A 15,574-nucleotide genomic window follows, 5' to 3' on the forward strand; every position below is an offset into this window, starting at 1 on the left:
TGAGGGTTTGTCATAGTTGGCCTTTATTATGTTAAGGTACTTTCCTCCTATACTGATTTTGTTAAGTATTTTGATCATAAATGGATGCTGTATCTTGTCGAAGGCTTTTTCTGCATATATTGATATGATCATCTGATTGTTATTTCTTAATTTGTTTATGTGGTGTATCACATTGTTCGATTTGAGTATGTTGAACCATCCCTGTGCCCCTGGGATGAAGCCCACTTGATCATGGTGTATAATCTTTTTAATATGTTGCTATATTTGGTTTGCTAGCATCTTATTTAGGATTTTTGCATTTGTGTTCATGAGAGATAATGGTCTTTAGTTTTCTTTTTTTGTTTTATCTTTACCAGGTTTTGGTATCAGTAATACTGGCCTCATAAAAAGAGTTGGGAAGTAGTGCCTCCTTTTCGATTTTTTGGAAGAGTTTGAGGAGAATAGGTATCAAATCTTCTTTGAATGTTTGGTAGAATTCACTGGTGAAGCCATTTGGTCCTGGACTTTTACTTTTTGGTAGATTTTTGATGATTATTTCAATTTCCATATTACTGATGAGTCTATTTAGATTTTCCAGATCTTCTTGATTCATTCTAGGAAGATTGTATTTTTCTAAGTACGGGTATTTCTTCTAGGCTATTAAATTTGGTGTTATATACTTTTTCACAGTATTCTTGTAAGATCCTTTGTATTTCTATGATGTCAGTTGTAATTTCCCCTTTCATCCCTGATTTTGTTTATTTGTGTCCTTTCTCTTTTTTCTTTAGCGGGTCTAGCCAAATGTTTGTCAATTTTATTAAACTTCTCAAAGAACCAGCTCTTTGTTGCATTTATTTTTTTCTATTGTTTTTTTGTTTGTTTGTTTTCATTTATTTCTGCTCTAATTTTGATGATATATTTCCTTCTGCTGACTTTAGGCCTCATTTGCTCTTCTTTTTCTAGTTTTTTAAGATGAAGCATTGCGTTGTTTATTTGGGCTCATTTATGTTTTTGGAGATAGGTCTGTAATGATATGAACTTTCCTCTTATGACCTCTTTTGCCGTGTCCCAAAAGTTTTGATATGTTGCATTATCATTATCATTCGTTTCTATGTATCTCTTGATCTGACCCAGTTATTCTTTAGTAGCATGCTGTTTAACCTCCATGTATTTGTGGTTCTTCCTGATTTCTTTTTGCAGTTGATCTCTAGTTTCAAAGCATTATGATCAGAGAATATCGTTGGTATGATTTCAGCCTTCTTGTATTTGTTGAGGCTATTTCTGTGTCCCAGTATGTGGTTGATTCTTGAGAATGTTTCATGTGTGTTAGAGAAGAATGAATAAGTAGCTGTTTTAGGATGGAAGGCTCTGTATATGTCAGTTATGTCCAGTTGATTTAATGTGTCATTTAAGGATGTTATTTCCTTATTGATTTTCTATTTGAATGATGTATCCATATCCAACAGTGGGGTATTTAGGTTCCCTACTAAGGTAGTGTTTTGGTCTGTTTGCTTTACATATTTTGGGGCTCCTTGATTAGGAACATAGATATTAATAAGTGTTATGTCTTCTTGGTGCATGATTCCCTTTATTATTATACAGTATCCTTCAGTATCTTTCTTTACTTTTTTTATTTTGAAGTGTAGTTTGTCCAGTATTAGTACTGCTACTCCCACTTTTCTCTGAACGCCATTTGCTTGAAATATTGTTTCCCACCCTTTCATTTTGAGTCTGTATTTATCTTTGGAGCTGAGATGTGTCTCCTGGAGACAGCATGTGGTTGGGTTTTGTTTTTTGATCCATTCTGCAACTCTGTACCTTTTTATTGGTGAGTTCAGTTCATATACATTTAGGCTGATTATTGAAATATGAGGTCTTCTTATAGACATTTTATCTTTTGCTTTCTGGTAGCTCAGTGTTTCCATTGCTTCCTTATTTTTTATTTTGGTTGACTATTGTGGGTTTTCCCTCTGGTTCTTCATTTCATGTTTTATATTATATACTTCAGTTCTGAATCTTTGGTGTATAGTTACCATTACAAATATGAAAAGCATAGTTATATATATATATACACCAAAGAGATATATATATATATATACAGTCATCTATTTTCTTCTGCGTGTGCCTTATCTCCATTCCCCTTTACAAATTTGGATCTTCGAATCCTTTCCTTTTCAGCCATTGTTATCTCAATTTGTCCCTATGTATGCTGAAGGTTCATTACTATCTTGCTATAGCAATTTTCTTATTATTATTTAAGTTTATAATGTCCTGTTCTTAGTAAGGGTTGCACTCCTCTGCTTCTAGTTGCCTGATAGTCACTTTACTCCTAATTATGTTTTTTGGTTGTTTTTTTTTGTCATTTTGTTTTAGGTGAGCTGACCCCTTTCAGTATTTCCTGTAGTGCAGGTCTCATAGTGGAGAATTCCCTCAATTTTTGTATGTTTGGAAAGGTCTTAATTTCTCCTTCATATCTAATTGAGAGTTTAGCTGGATACATTATTCTAAGCTGGTAGTTCCTTTCATGTAATTGTTTAAATATTTGATTTCATTCCTTTCTGACTTGTAAAGTTTATGCTGAGAAGTCCGATGATAATCTAATGGGTTTACCTTTATATGTTACCATTTTCTTCTCCCTGGCTACCTTGAGAATTCTATCTTCATCATTGATTTTTGATAGCTTTAATATAATGTGTCTTGGTGAAGGCCTTTCGGGGTTGAGACAAGTGAGTGTTACGTTGACTTCTTGAATTCCAAGCTCCAGTTCATTCCTTAGATTTGGGAAATTCTTGTCCACTGTTTGTCTCAAAATGCTTTTTAGTCCCTGTTCCTTTTCCTTGCCTTTGATAATGCCCATTTTTATGTTTCCTTTCCTGATAGTATCAGCTAGTGCTTGTATTTCTCTTTCATTATGTTTCATTCTTTGGTTTCTTTCTTTTTCCTTCTGATGCATTTCTAGATTTATGTCTTCAATATCACTGATCCTTTCCTCCATTTGGTTGACTCTATTTCCCAAGCTTGCTATTCCATTTTTCACTTCTCACAGTGTGTTCTTTATCTCCAGTTCTATTTGGTCCTTTTTGAGGGTTTCAATCTCCTTGCTGTGTTCAGCTAGTTGTTTTTTCAATTCCGGAAATTGTTGATATGATTTGTTTTTGATCTCATTGAGTTTTTTCAGAAGTGCTATCCTGAAGTCTCTGTCATTTAAGTCGCATATTTCTATGTCTGTAAGCTTATTTTCTGGAGATTTTTCTCTTTCTTTCTGAGATGCCTTGTCACTTTGGTTGTTCATGATGTTTAATGAATTATTTCTCTGCCTGGGCATTAATGGAAGTGTATTCTGCTGTTTTCCAGAAAGAAGGTTTATTATATAAAGGTCTCTCTTTAGCATGCTGCAAATAAGGCGCTTTTCTTTTGGTTTCTAGTAGATGATGTCTAAGCCACCTTGGATCCCTGCTTTATATAATGCCTTAAAGTACATGTGGTAGCTGTGATGTGCAGATCTCGTGCTCAGACATGCTGGTGTGCAGTTTGGGTATTTTTGTTGAGTTTTAGATATTCAGCTTAGTGTTGTTTCAAAAGGAGAGATTCTGGGGACATCTCTCACTCCACCATGTTTTCCATTGAAATGCAGCTCATAGCACCAGTCGCCTGCTGGGAATTGAAATGTAGCTTACAGGGCTGGCCTCTTTTGCTGTGATTGGAAAGGCTACTCACAATGATGGCCGCTCAGCTATGAACATTTGGTCCTGAATTACTAGGACCTGAGCTTGGCAGCAAGCCAATAACAGTGTCCCAGGCAGTCTGCAAGTTGGGTAGGGCAGGGTCTCAGAGAGACAATGGAATTCAGATCAATACAGCTTCAGTCTTGCTGCTAATCTGGTAACTGCTGTGAGTTCCTGCATAAGACCCAGGTCACAGCAGGACCAGCTGCTGTCTGAGACTGGCCCACAGGCCCTCAATATCTGCCCAAGTTCGTGATGGCAGCAATGATCTGCCTATCCCTGCTGATGAAGTGTTGCTCACAGCACTGGTCACCTGCTGGGAATGGAAATGTAGCTTACAGAGCTGGCAACTTTTGCTGCCATTGGAAAGGCCACTTGCAACAATGGCCGTCCCGCTGTGAACACTTGGTTCTGAATCACTGGGACCTGAGTTTGGCACCAAGCCAATACTACCTGCCTGGGCAGTCTGCAGGTTGTGTGGGGCGGGGTCTCAGAGATATAGTGGCTGTCAAGTCAAAACAGCCTCCGTCTTGCTGGAAATCTGATAACTGGTGTAAGTTCCTGCAGATGAACCAGCAAGACCAACTGCTGTCTGGGACTGGCCCACAAATTCTCCATATCTGCCCAAGTTAGTGTTGGCAGCAGCGATCTGCCTGACCTTATCTCTGAAATGGGGCTCACAGTGCTGGCTGCTGTTGCTGGAATTAGAACCACTGCTCACAACAATGGCCGCCCAGTGGTGAATACTTCACTCTGAGTCATTAAGCTCAGGGCTTGGCAGCCAACCATAAACAACTTTCCTTGGCAGTCTGCAGGTTAGGCAGGGCGGGCTGATCACCTCAGACCAGTGTTTCCTAATGGCTCTGTGGAAGGAGTCTGCACAATCAAGCTGGTGTGGTCTGTAGAAGTACCGGACCGAGGCACAATGGTGGCTGCCTTTCTAGCCCTCTTTCTGACTCCAGGTAATGGAGGCTTTTTCAGAATGAATCCACACAAGCCTCAGACGCACCGCCTCAGACCCACTGCCGATGTCCCGGGTGAGTGCAGGTCAGAAAACCTTTGCGTGGGTCCTTCAAAGGGACGTCTAGGAGCTCAGTAGCCTTCCATCTTACCCAGACAGCCAGAATCCCCTCTGGTTTTTACAGTCAGAGTTTTTGGAATATCCTCTTCTCTGGGCTGGGACGCCTCTAGGTGTGACCAGGACCCCTTCTCCTTCAGGAGAGCCTCTGTAGTCTCGCTCTCCCTCCCGGTGATGCTCCACCACCCACGGGTGCGGGGCCAGCCTGATTAGGGACTTTGCCTCTCCTACCAGCTTTGATGTGGCTCCTTTATATTATCAGATGTAGGTGTAATGATCAGCTGGACTTGAGGTGATTCTCCTTGTTGATTATTTCATAATTTGGTTATAATTTCAATGTGATCCTGGGGGGAGATGAACCCTGCTTTTACCTAGTCTGTCATCTTCCCCCTCCCTCTCATCGAGTTTTTTCAGAAGTACCATCCTGAAGTCTCTGTCATTTAAGTTGCATATTTCTATGTCTGTAAGCTTATTTTCTGGAGATTTTTCTCTTTCTTTCTGAGATGCCCGGTCACCTTGGTGGTTCATGCTATTTAATGGACTTTATCTCCACCTGGGCATTAATGGAAGTGTATTCTGCTGTTTTTCCAGAAAGATTTTTTATATAAAGGTCTCTCTTTGGCTTGCTACAAAGAAGGTGCTTTTCTTTTGGTTTGCAGTAGGTGGCATCTAAGCCTCTTGGATCCTTGCTTTATATAAAGCCTAAAAAATGTGTGTGTTTTTTTAATTTTCATGTAGAAATTTAATCACACTCTCTATTCTTGGCTTCAGTCCCTATCAGTGTTAGCAAACAGTTTTGGTAATGTTTGCTCAGATTTCCCTGGGGCTCTGTGGTGATCTGTCTCGGAGGGTATGGGGGAGGGGCCCTCTGGGTTGAGGGTTGGGGGTTGCGGCTCAGCCTCGGTTTTGCAATCGCAGCTGGTAAAAATCAACTGTTGTTTCTTTGAGGCCCCATCCCACTTCTCTGCTTTCTGCTCTGATGACTGGCCCTGCTGCCAGCTGCTTAGAAGTTCCGGCACTTACAGGCAGGGCTCATAAGGGAAGTCGCTGCACCTTCTCCCTTCTCCTTCCTCCTGCAGGGAACTCCATCGGCTGCAAGAGGCAGCTTCTTTATTTCTCCCAGTCAACCGTCGGACACCCAGGGTTCTGACCTGTGGTAGTTCTTATGTGCCCATCCCATGCTCAGACGTACTGGTGTGCAGTTTGGGTGTTGTTTGTTCAGTTGTAGATGTTCAGCTTAGTGTTATTTCAAGGGGAGAGATCTAAGGACGTCTCTCACTCCACTGTGTTTCCCGGAATCCTCATAACAGGTGTTCTTATAGAGGAACAAGGAGTAGTGTTTAGTGGCTTTTTTGCTTCTTGGGTTAAGCACCCCCTCTTCTGTTGATATAGTGAAAGGCAGTTATTCGTTTATTTATAAATAAATGGGGCCTTGGACAAGGAATCTATTTTCTTTGATTTTTTCCCTACTAATTTAATTCAGCTGAGCTTTTATCTTGACCACTTTCTTATTGTTTCTTGCCCTCTAGCCCCAAAAGAATACCTCTCCCTTCCAGTGCATTTTCTTCTCTTTCAGAAGCTATATCTTCCCATCATTATCATCTCTGACTGTCAGCGTTATACCAGCCCCTTTCTTTTGGATTTCTCATAGAAAGTGCTCTGATTTACCAGATCTTATTTTTACCCTCAGTATTTCTGCACTGCATGGGTGGAGCCTATTCTTCCATACTAACTGAGGTTAATGTTTGTTGTGTTATCTGTTCATTGTTCTCTCTAATGCATAGTCAGTCACATCTAACTGCTCAGTCGCTGGCTTCCGAACACACTCTGCTGGTCTAGGGTGTTTATTTCCCCACTTACATGTAAATTAAGGCATGTGTAAATTAAAGGATTCTGTGTTCTACTTATGCTGTAGACATAAATTATGGGTGATTTTATTTGCTTTCCTTTTATAGTAGTTGGGAGGATGCGTGGAGAGATTCTAATTTAGGTGGTTGCCATTATCCTGTGAGAAGCTGACTTTGTAAGTTAAGAAAATAAGATAAACTCAAAAAGAAGAATAAAATGAAGTAGTAGTAAGGGCTTAATAAAGATAAAAGTAGAAACTGGTAAGTTAGAAGTAAAAAATTCTAGCAGAATCGAAACAATTTAAGATCTATAAAGTTGTAGTAGGAGAAACATCATCATTGGTAAGGCTTGAGGTGGTTTATCGACAAAAGGGCAGAAACACAAAAATTAGGAAAAATGAAAGTGATGTTAAACACAAATACAGAGTAGATAAAATATATGAAATAAAATGTATACTAAAATATGAAAATGTAATAGAAAGTCCCAATTTTCTAAGCAAATACCAATGATCAAAGTTGGCTCAAGATGAAAAAAATTCAATAGTTAGTCATCTTAAAAAAATTTAAATGTTACCATAAGAAGTAACTAAGATTGGAAATGTTGGAAGGAAATCATGTTTACAAAGCAATAATGGATTCTTAAAAAAAAAAAAATTCATTACTGTTGTATATTACCAAATGCTTACATATGGGTGAAAAATAGTGTCACCCTGCCAAATCTTACTGTTTTCATGTTTTTTTATAGATAGGTAAAAAAAAGTGTATCACCCTACCAGATCATATTGACTTTCCTCCACTTCCTTGTCAGCCTGTTTTTCCTCCAGGAATAACTGAAATTTCTTTATTACAGATGGAAAGTAAGTATGATGATATTGTAAGTACAGATAATTCTTTGACATAAAGTTAAATGATGAATTATTCTTTGATGAGTACAGAGTTCAAGTTTGGGAAGTTAAAAAAAATTTTGGAGATGGATAGTGGTGATGGTTGTGCGACATTGTAAATGTATGTAATGCCATTGAACTGTACATTTGAAAATGGTTAAACTGATAATTTTATTATGTATATTTTACCACAAAAAAATTAAAGTATTTTAAAGTTTAGAATTTTATGCTGATTGCTGCCTATGTTTAGTCAGTAATATTTCTGCTTTAAAAATATACTCTAACCGTGTAAAATTTAAATATAATAACTTTGGGTCCAAGATAAATTTACCAAAAGAATTAAACCAAAAAAAATATAACTACTTGGGTTTTACCCAGTTTTACAAATATATGTAAACATAGATGAGACATAATGTATTCTTTATGTATATGTAAATCCCTTTATGTATCACTCCTAGAAACTGAAATGACTCCTCAATGTTTTCAAAAGGGCCAAATACTATATTGCAGGAAGTAAAACAGAATTTGAGTAAAATTTATTCTTCTGTTTTAAACACTTTTTAAATTTTACATACTATATTTTAGGAAACGAACCATCTCTTAGACTTTGATGATTATGGGTTATAATATTTTAGGAGAGAAGATTATAGAACAAATGAAACAAGTAAAGGAAGAAAGAAGACATTTGGAAAGAGTTAGAGAAGAACTAATAAGAAAAGTAGAAAAGTTGTATGAAGAAAGCAAATTGAAGCGATGTCATGGTAAAGTTTATTGCCTATCTTTAGTCACTGTAAAGGAAACAAGTTTTACAGAACTTATACTTTTTAATATTTACTACTTTGCTGTTATGGTTTAAGTGGTGCAGGTATACTATTGATATAAGGTCAATACAGAAAACATGAAATTATTGTTCAATTATTTTATACAATAAACACAACATGGTTCACATAGGCAGTTTTTTATTAAAATTCCAATATTTCTCATAAGTGACATTTATTTTTTTCTTCATTCTTCTGTTCATTTACTAAATAAGTATTTATTAATTGTCTGCTGAATTTAGCCACTGTTCTAGGGGCTGAGGAGATACTAATATACAGACACAATCTTGTCCCTGCCCTCAAAGAGTTTATAGCTCAGTGGTAAAACGAAAATCACCTTAGACAGTAATGATACATCCTGGTGAATGCTGTGATAAAGGAATTGCAGAACTCTATGCATAGGAAAACAGAAGAGAAATACCTAGATAAGGTGGAAGAGATCAAGAAAGGCTTCCAGGAAAAGTGTTAGGTATGCGAGAATCTGAGATGTGCCTCCTCTTGCTACTGGTCTTCAGGCATGGTTTTCTCTCTGCCAGCTTACCTGCTTGTCCTATCTTCTCCTGTCCCCTTTTTTCTCAGTTCACCTGACTATTTCCTACTAATCATTCAATTTCAGATTAGACCTCACTTACTCTAGAAGCCTTCTTTGAGTCCTTTAGTTTCCCGTAGGTGCTTAATTTTTCATATGTATGTCAGTCTGCTTGGCTAAAATGAATGAATGAAAGACATTAGGTAGGAAAAGTAGATCGTTTTCTTGCAATAAGAAATGTTGTTAGGACTGGTGGAAATAGAAAAATGAGTTAGAATGGAGAAAGTGTAGGATATTGGTTTGAGAGATGGTAAGTGATTGAGAAGCCTGCATGTTGGATTGTACTTAGAGATTAGAAGGGTAAGAAGTATATATGGAAATTAACCGGTTTTAGGATTCTCAATTTACAGCAAAATTATTGCTTCAATACTAGAACTGACAATGTCAGGAGATATTTCTAAAGGTTCTACCTCCTAATATTAAATGTATCATTAGTCTTGTTGTAATGTTAAACACGAAATTTTATCAAACAAATTGGAGCAATAAACTGGAAATCACAGGACCAGGACTCTAATACCAGATCAGTCTTTTATTTAGGCAAGGTATTTATTTTGTGTGTCACTCTTTCTCTTTATAAAATAAGAATGATCAGTAACTTTCTACTTAAACAAAGAATGTTTCAAGTTGAAGGCATGTATGTATCAGCCATCGAATATTTATTGAGCCTACTATGTGCCTCAATTCTCAGCATTGTTTTAAATGATGAGGACACAGCAGTAAATAAGACAAATTGCCTTGCTAGTAAGGAGCTTGCTTCTAAAGGGGGTGGCGGGCATGGGGATCAGAAACAAGTAAGAGAGTATCAGCTTTTGATTAGAGTTGAGAAGAGTATTATTTAAAAGAACATAATATAGAATGATGGGTCAAGAGAGATATTCTAAGTAGGGTTTCCAAGGATGGCATTTCTGTGTAGATATCATTAAGATTTGATTAATAAAGAGACAGACATGTGAAAAGATAGGGAAAAACAGTCTAAACAGAAGGAACACTAAACGTCAAGGTCCAGAGAAAGGAATGAGCTTGCGGTATTAAACCCAAATCAAGGCCAGTGTGGCTGGAGCGTGATTTATAAGGAGGAAATTTAAAAGGAGATTAAATCAAAAGTTGAACAAGAAACAGTCCAATTCAAGGAATTTGGACTTTTTTCTAAATAAGATGGGAAGCCATTGGAGGATTTTTAAGCTAGGGCTTTACATGATTTAAAAAATATTTTAGAGAAACAGAATGACTGCTGTATGGAATATACTGTACAGGGGCAAGAATGAGAGACCAGTTAGATAGATAATGCATAACATATAGGGCATGAGGATTAGATATAGGGCAATAGTTAAATTTTTTAGTTAAGTTCCATATAGTTACATAATTTTAATCAAATCATCATATAAAATTTAATATGGGATTTACATTTCTTTGATAATCTTAAAAAAAAAATTCTGGTATGCTAGCATGCAGTTTGTGTTGCTGTTAAGGTTATACTTAGAATCTCATTGGCACCACACTGATTCCCTAGTTGGCAGTGCTGAATTTGTAATTAAGAATCTCAGGTTTGAGAAATTCTACCCCACACAATTTGGGGGATGTAGTTAGAATAATTTTGATAATTGATGAATCAGAATCAGCTTATATCACAAAACATACATCATTTTGGGAGCTGAAAAAATTTTAAAAAACATGAAAAATTATGCCTCTCTTTTTATAGTTATAATTATATAAATAACTTGACCATAATCAAATCAGATTATGGAAAAGTAATCAAAATTATACACATTCGGCAATCGGAAATCTTTTTAATAAAGTTTTTCCCAAAATAATTACAAACTTGAAGAAGAACTCGTTTATGGTTCCTGGATTTAACACTATTTTACTGTATTTGTAGAAAAGTACAGCTCTAATTTCCTCAGCATGTAAGGGAGGAAGATAAGAGGAGTAAAAGGGTTTAAATTAAATGTAGGGTCCTTTCCAGGTTGAAAAGTTGAATTCTTTAGTCAGACTCAAACTATGACCTTCGCTTTCTTATAGCCTGTGATAGTTGGAAGAAAAAGCATTTTGAAACAAAGAAAGTCACAGCATCACTGGAGGAGGTTTTAACAAAACTTCGAGAAGATTTGGAACTTTACTACAAAAAATTGCTCATGCAACTTGAAGCCAGGGAGATCAAAATGCGACCAAAGAATTTGGCAAACATAACAGACTCTAAGGTGCTTCTAAATGTGTTCACATTATATTGAAGTTCTATTCAAAATATATAATTTATAATTGTCAATATTATCATATTTAGTATGCTTTGGGTTATAGGTAAAAAACTATGACTTAACCTAGCTTAAACAATAAGAAAATTTATGGGTCTCATATAATGGGTGCTGAGGAGATACAATGAACAGCTTAATGGTCTTTTAAGAGCCTCAGTGCTTCTGATATCTGCTCCCTATTATTTTCAAGTGTTGGTTTCATTATAAGACTGCTTTCCTTCATTGTAGCAGTAGAGATGCCAATGTCAAGTTGAGCTGTCTATATGCCTCCAACCTAAGAGAGAACTTCTCTCAGGTGCACGGAATATACAAAACTTTTCCTTTTGCCTGGTGAGGGCATCAACCAGGCCTACAGCAGACTGATAATTATCAGGGAATGCTATGTGGTGACTTAGACCAATTAGGATGTACCTCTGTACCTGAGGACAGGGTCACTTTCTCTGATTCCATGGGAAGGAGATCAACACATGATGAAATACAGTGGGAGGATGAACAGTGTTTACTACATTCCTATTTTTTAGTGCAGAGGAAGGGGGAGTGTTAATCGCATCCATGGAATCTAAAGGTATCGTTGTCCAAAGAAATTATTAAATTATATTTTGTCAATCCATTTTTTTCTTAAGATAGTCTTGAATCATGAAAGATCAGAGACATGAAGTTTATTTTTTAGTTGAGTAATTTCACTATATAATTAAATAACAAATTCCAAAGGCCATTTTATTTATCAGTTTAATTTTTGTTGCTTTATCCCATTTATCCAAAAAAGATTTTATAATATGTTAATCATGATTAAGAGTACAGATTTAACTTTAGAAATAATGAAATATTACGTTTCCTTGTTTATGTTTTCCCAGTTTTATTGAGATAAAATTGACATAATATTGTATTAAGGTGTATAACACAATAATTTGATATATGTGTATACTGTGAAATGATTACCACAATAAGTCTAGTTAACATCTATCACCTCAAAATCTTTTTTCTTGTAATGAGAAATTTTAAGATATACTCTCTTAACGTCTTTCAAATACAGTGTTGTTAACTATAGTTACCATACTGTACATTGCATCACCAAAACTTATTTATAACTAGAAATTTGTACCCCTTCACATATTTCCCCCACTCCCCCCACCCCTAGCAGCCACCAATCTGTTCTCCGTTTCTATGAGTAAAAGTTTACTATTTTAGATAAATTTAATGTAAAGTCCAAATAAGCTCAAGTAATGCTCTGTTCATATTACCTGATGCTTTTAGCATAGATGATACTTTTTGTCTTACTGTTTTATCAAATTCAATATATGATAATGTTTTTCAATAAGTCAGCTTAATATTTTAAATAATTTCTTTGCTGATATGATACTTCATAAACTTTTTGAACAAAAATAACTGGAAGACTTCTTATATTCAATAGGTTTTCTTGTGGTAAATAAGTTTCCTTATATAAAATATACTATCTCTTTATTAAATATATTAAAGTAATTCTAATTTTATTCATCTAATAAAGCTTGCTAATTTCAAAAAACATTGCTAATATCTTAAAATTACATATTTCTTTCATAGTAATAGTTGTTGACAACTAATTTAATGGTACTCATGGGTACTAATTTAATGGTAACTTTTATAAATATCTATTTTTATAATATGCGAAGAATGGTAGTAGAACAAAGAGAAAGTAGTCTCTCAAATGTAAGAAATCAAGTCATAGTAATTTACTCCAAAGCAGTAAGTTTATTTTATGGAATAGGTTATTTTCATGATTTGCTCTTTTGGTATTTGTTATCACATTGTAGTTTCTGTCAGCAAGTCAGTTAAAAATAAATATGTATAGATGTTATCCTTAATAAAGATGCCTTTGTATATCTCACACAGAATTACCTTATAATTCAGATCACTGAAGTACAGCATGCAATTGACCAACTTAAGAGAAAATTGGATACTGACAAAATGAATCTCATCATAGAAGTTAAGGTAATTTGCATCTGCATCTCTCCCAATGAGATTATAAAATTTATCTTGAAATAAAGTATTTTGATGTTTTAACTTTGGGTGTCCATAGTATAAGGGTAGGAAGGATCGACTGTCTTAAAATTGTTGCTTTAACAACAAACAGCACAAGTGAAAAAAATGTAGTAACAACAATTAATTCCTGAAAAGGTGCATGTTACAACAAGGCCAGAGTAAAATTTAGGAAAATTCCAGTGAGAATTTTTTTAAAAAGTACCCTGTCAATCAGTATAAAGTCTCAATAAAACATTTAGAAGGGGTAGTTTTCATGTGCTAGGGTCATTCAAAAATAAGTCTCACAAACCACTGAGCTCTCTGAACTCCCATTTGTTTTTCCTTCTCTTGAGTAATTATCTCACTCTCTCCAGTCATTTTCATATGTATACTTACATGAATGCTCTCAATTCACCTCTTTATCAGAAATGGCTTTATGACACAGAATAACGACCCCTTTCTAGAATAGGCACTGTCCAAGAGAACTTTCTGTGATGATGGGAGTGATTCATACCTGCACTGTGTGATATGGTAGCCACTAGAGACAGAAGGATATCGGGCACTTGAAATGTAGCCTTCCTAGTGACTAAGGATTGAATTTTAAATTGTATTTATTGTAGTTCATTTAAATTTAAACAGCTGCATGTGGCAAATGACTACTGTATTGCATGGCACAGCTTAGACCCTTTTAACTAGCAACACTCTCAAGGCTAAGCCTTGGCTGGGCACTGAGAAGCTTAAAACTTAAGGTACAGAAAAGAAGAAGGGCAAGGGACAATTTTTAACAAAATATGAATATTAGTAGTCTTACATGGTATGCACTAAAAACATTAATTCATTCAATGAATGAAAACTGCATATTCAAAAAATGGAGAGAAAGCCATAGTGGAAACTACACTTAAGGATGTTGGGTGGGTAAAAGGGAGTAATAGAACACTTCTTTTGGAAAGTGTATACATTAGGTCTCACCATCTTCGTTTATTTTATCATTTAACTATCACTATGAATGGTTGAAACCCATATTAGAATCTATTACAAAAACAGGAAAGACTAATTTCCTATTAAGGAAATTGAGAACCAAGTTTTCAGCTTACACTGGGGGAAAAATATTCTACATTTAACTATAGTGCCTAACTGATATATTGTATACATTAGTATTATTGATTTCTGAATTGTTTACCCAAAACTTACCTGTAAGATTCAGAACTAAGGGACAGAAAACCTAGCCTGAGTCTGTTGCAACCATATTCAAATTAGTCTAGTGTAAGCAGTACTTCTTTAAATTTAATATGACTTCACTGGGGGATGGATCCTTTGGAAGCAGGATCTAGGGTGAAGCCTCAGTGGTCTGGGGTAAAGCTTGAGATTCTTAAGAAGCTCCCAGGTGATGCGAATGCTGCTGGTCTAAAAAGATGGTATATGAAATAGTAAGGGTGCTGGCACCAGATGGTTTGAGTTTGAATCCTGGCTGTGCCACGTACTAGTTTTATACCTGGAGTGGGTTACTTAGCTACTAGGCATTTCAGTTTCCTCAGCCGTAAAATAAGGTTAAGTAATAGTATCTGCCTCAATACAATTTTTGAAAGAATCAAAGAGGTTAACCCACTTATAAGAGTGCTTGCCACAGAGTAACACTGTTTTATTACGTGAGTACCTGAAGATTGGGAATTAAAGTTTTTAGTAATTTTGTTTTTTTGATTCTGGGGATTTGTTGTTGGTTTTTGTTTGTTTGTTTGTTTTTTTTACTATTTCTTTACACTTTAGAACATATTTTGAATTGGGTTTCTGAGGATTGGGAAGTAAGGTTTTTAGTAATTTTGTTTTTTCGATTTTGGGGATTTGTTGTTGGTTTTTGTTTGTTTGTTTGTTTTTTTACTATTTCTTTACACTTTAGAACATATTTTGAATTGGGTTTCTGAGGATTGGGAAGTAAGGTTTTTAGTAATTTTGTTTTTTCGATTTTGGGGATTTGTTTTTTTTACTATTTCTTTACACTTTAGAACATATTTTGAAACTTCAGCAAAAGATAAAATTTATTTTCAATCTATTTTTTATATTTTAATTCTAGTATGATTGTATACTAATAAATGAAATTATGATAGCTCATCTAGCAGTAAATAGCATGCTTGTTTATTCACCAGGACTTTTGACCTATATATTCATTTACCATACTAATCCAGTGGGAGTAAAGACATTGAAGGAAAATGAGAAGACAGTTAAGCTACAAAAACCCTTACTTACATGACAATAATTTTATTTTAGAGGGGCAAAATGAAGCTCATTTTAAAAGGTAATTCTTTTTATAGATGAGAAAACAAGCAATATCCAATGTACGCACATTGAAAGCTGAACTGGCACAGAATAAAATTAATACATCTTTACAGCCTCAAGTAGGTATGTTAATTTA

The 15,574-nt window shown here is 35.4% G+C and overlaps 1 protein-coding gene across 6 annotated transcripts in view; it reads left to right on the top strand.

Moving 5' to 3' along the window:
• The window catches only part of SPATA1 (spermatogenesis associated 1), a 44,953-nt gene that overhangs the window by 21,984 nt on the left and 7,395 nt on the right, over positions 1–15,574 (top strand). For all 6 annotated transcript variants that reach the window (XM_036235641.1, XM_036235642.1, XM_036235649.1 and 3 more), the window contains 5 exons: positions 7,375–7,486; positions 8,149–8,274; positions 10,940–11,118; positions 13,039–13,137; positions 15,474–15,561. In XM_036235641.1, coding sequence (XP_036091534.1) covers positions 7,375–7,486; positions 8,149–8,274; positions 10,940–11,118; positions 13,039–13,137; positions 15,474–15,561 — 604 coding nt within the window. The remainder of the gene's footprint in view (positions 1–7,374; positions 7,487–8,148; positions 8,275–10,939; positions 11,119–13,038; positions 13,138–15,473; positions 15,562–15,574) is intronic.

This window comes from Rousettus aegyptiacus, unplaced genomic scaffold (genome assembly GCF_014176215.1).
Source record: "Rousettus aegyptiacus isolate mRouAeg1 unplaced genomic scaffold, mRouAeg1.p scaffold_m13_p_1, whole genome shotgun sequence".
Taxonomy (NCBI): Eukaryota; Metazoa; Chordata; class Mammalia; order Chiroptera; family Pteropodidae; genus Rousettus; species Rousettus aegyptiacus.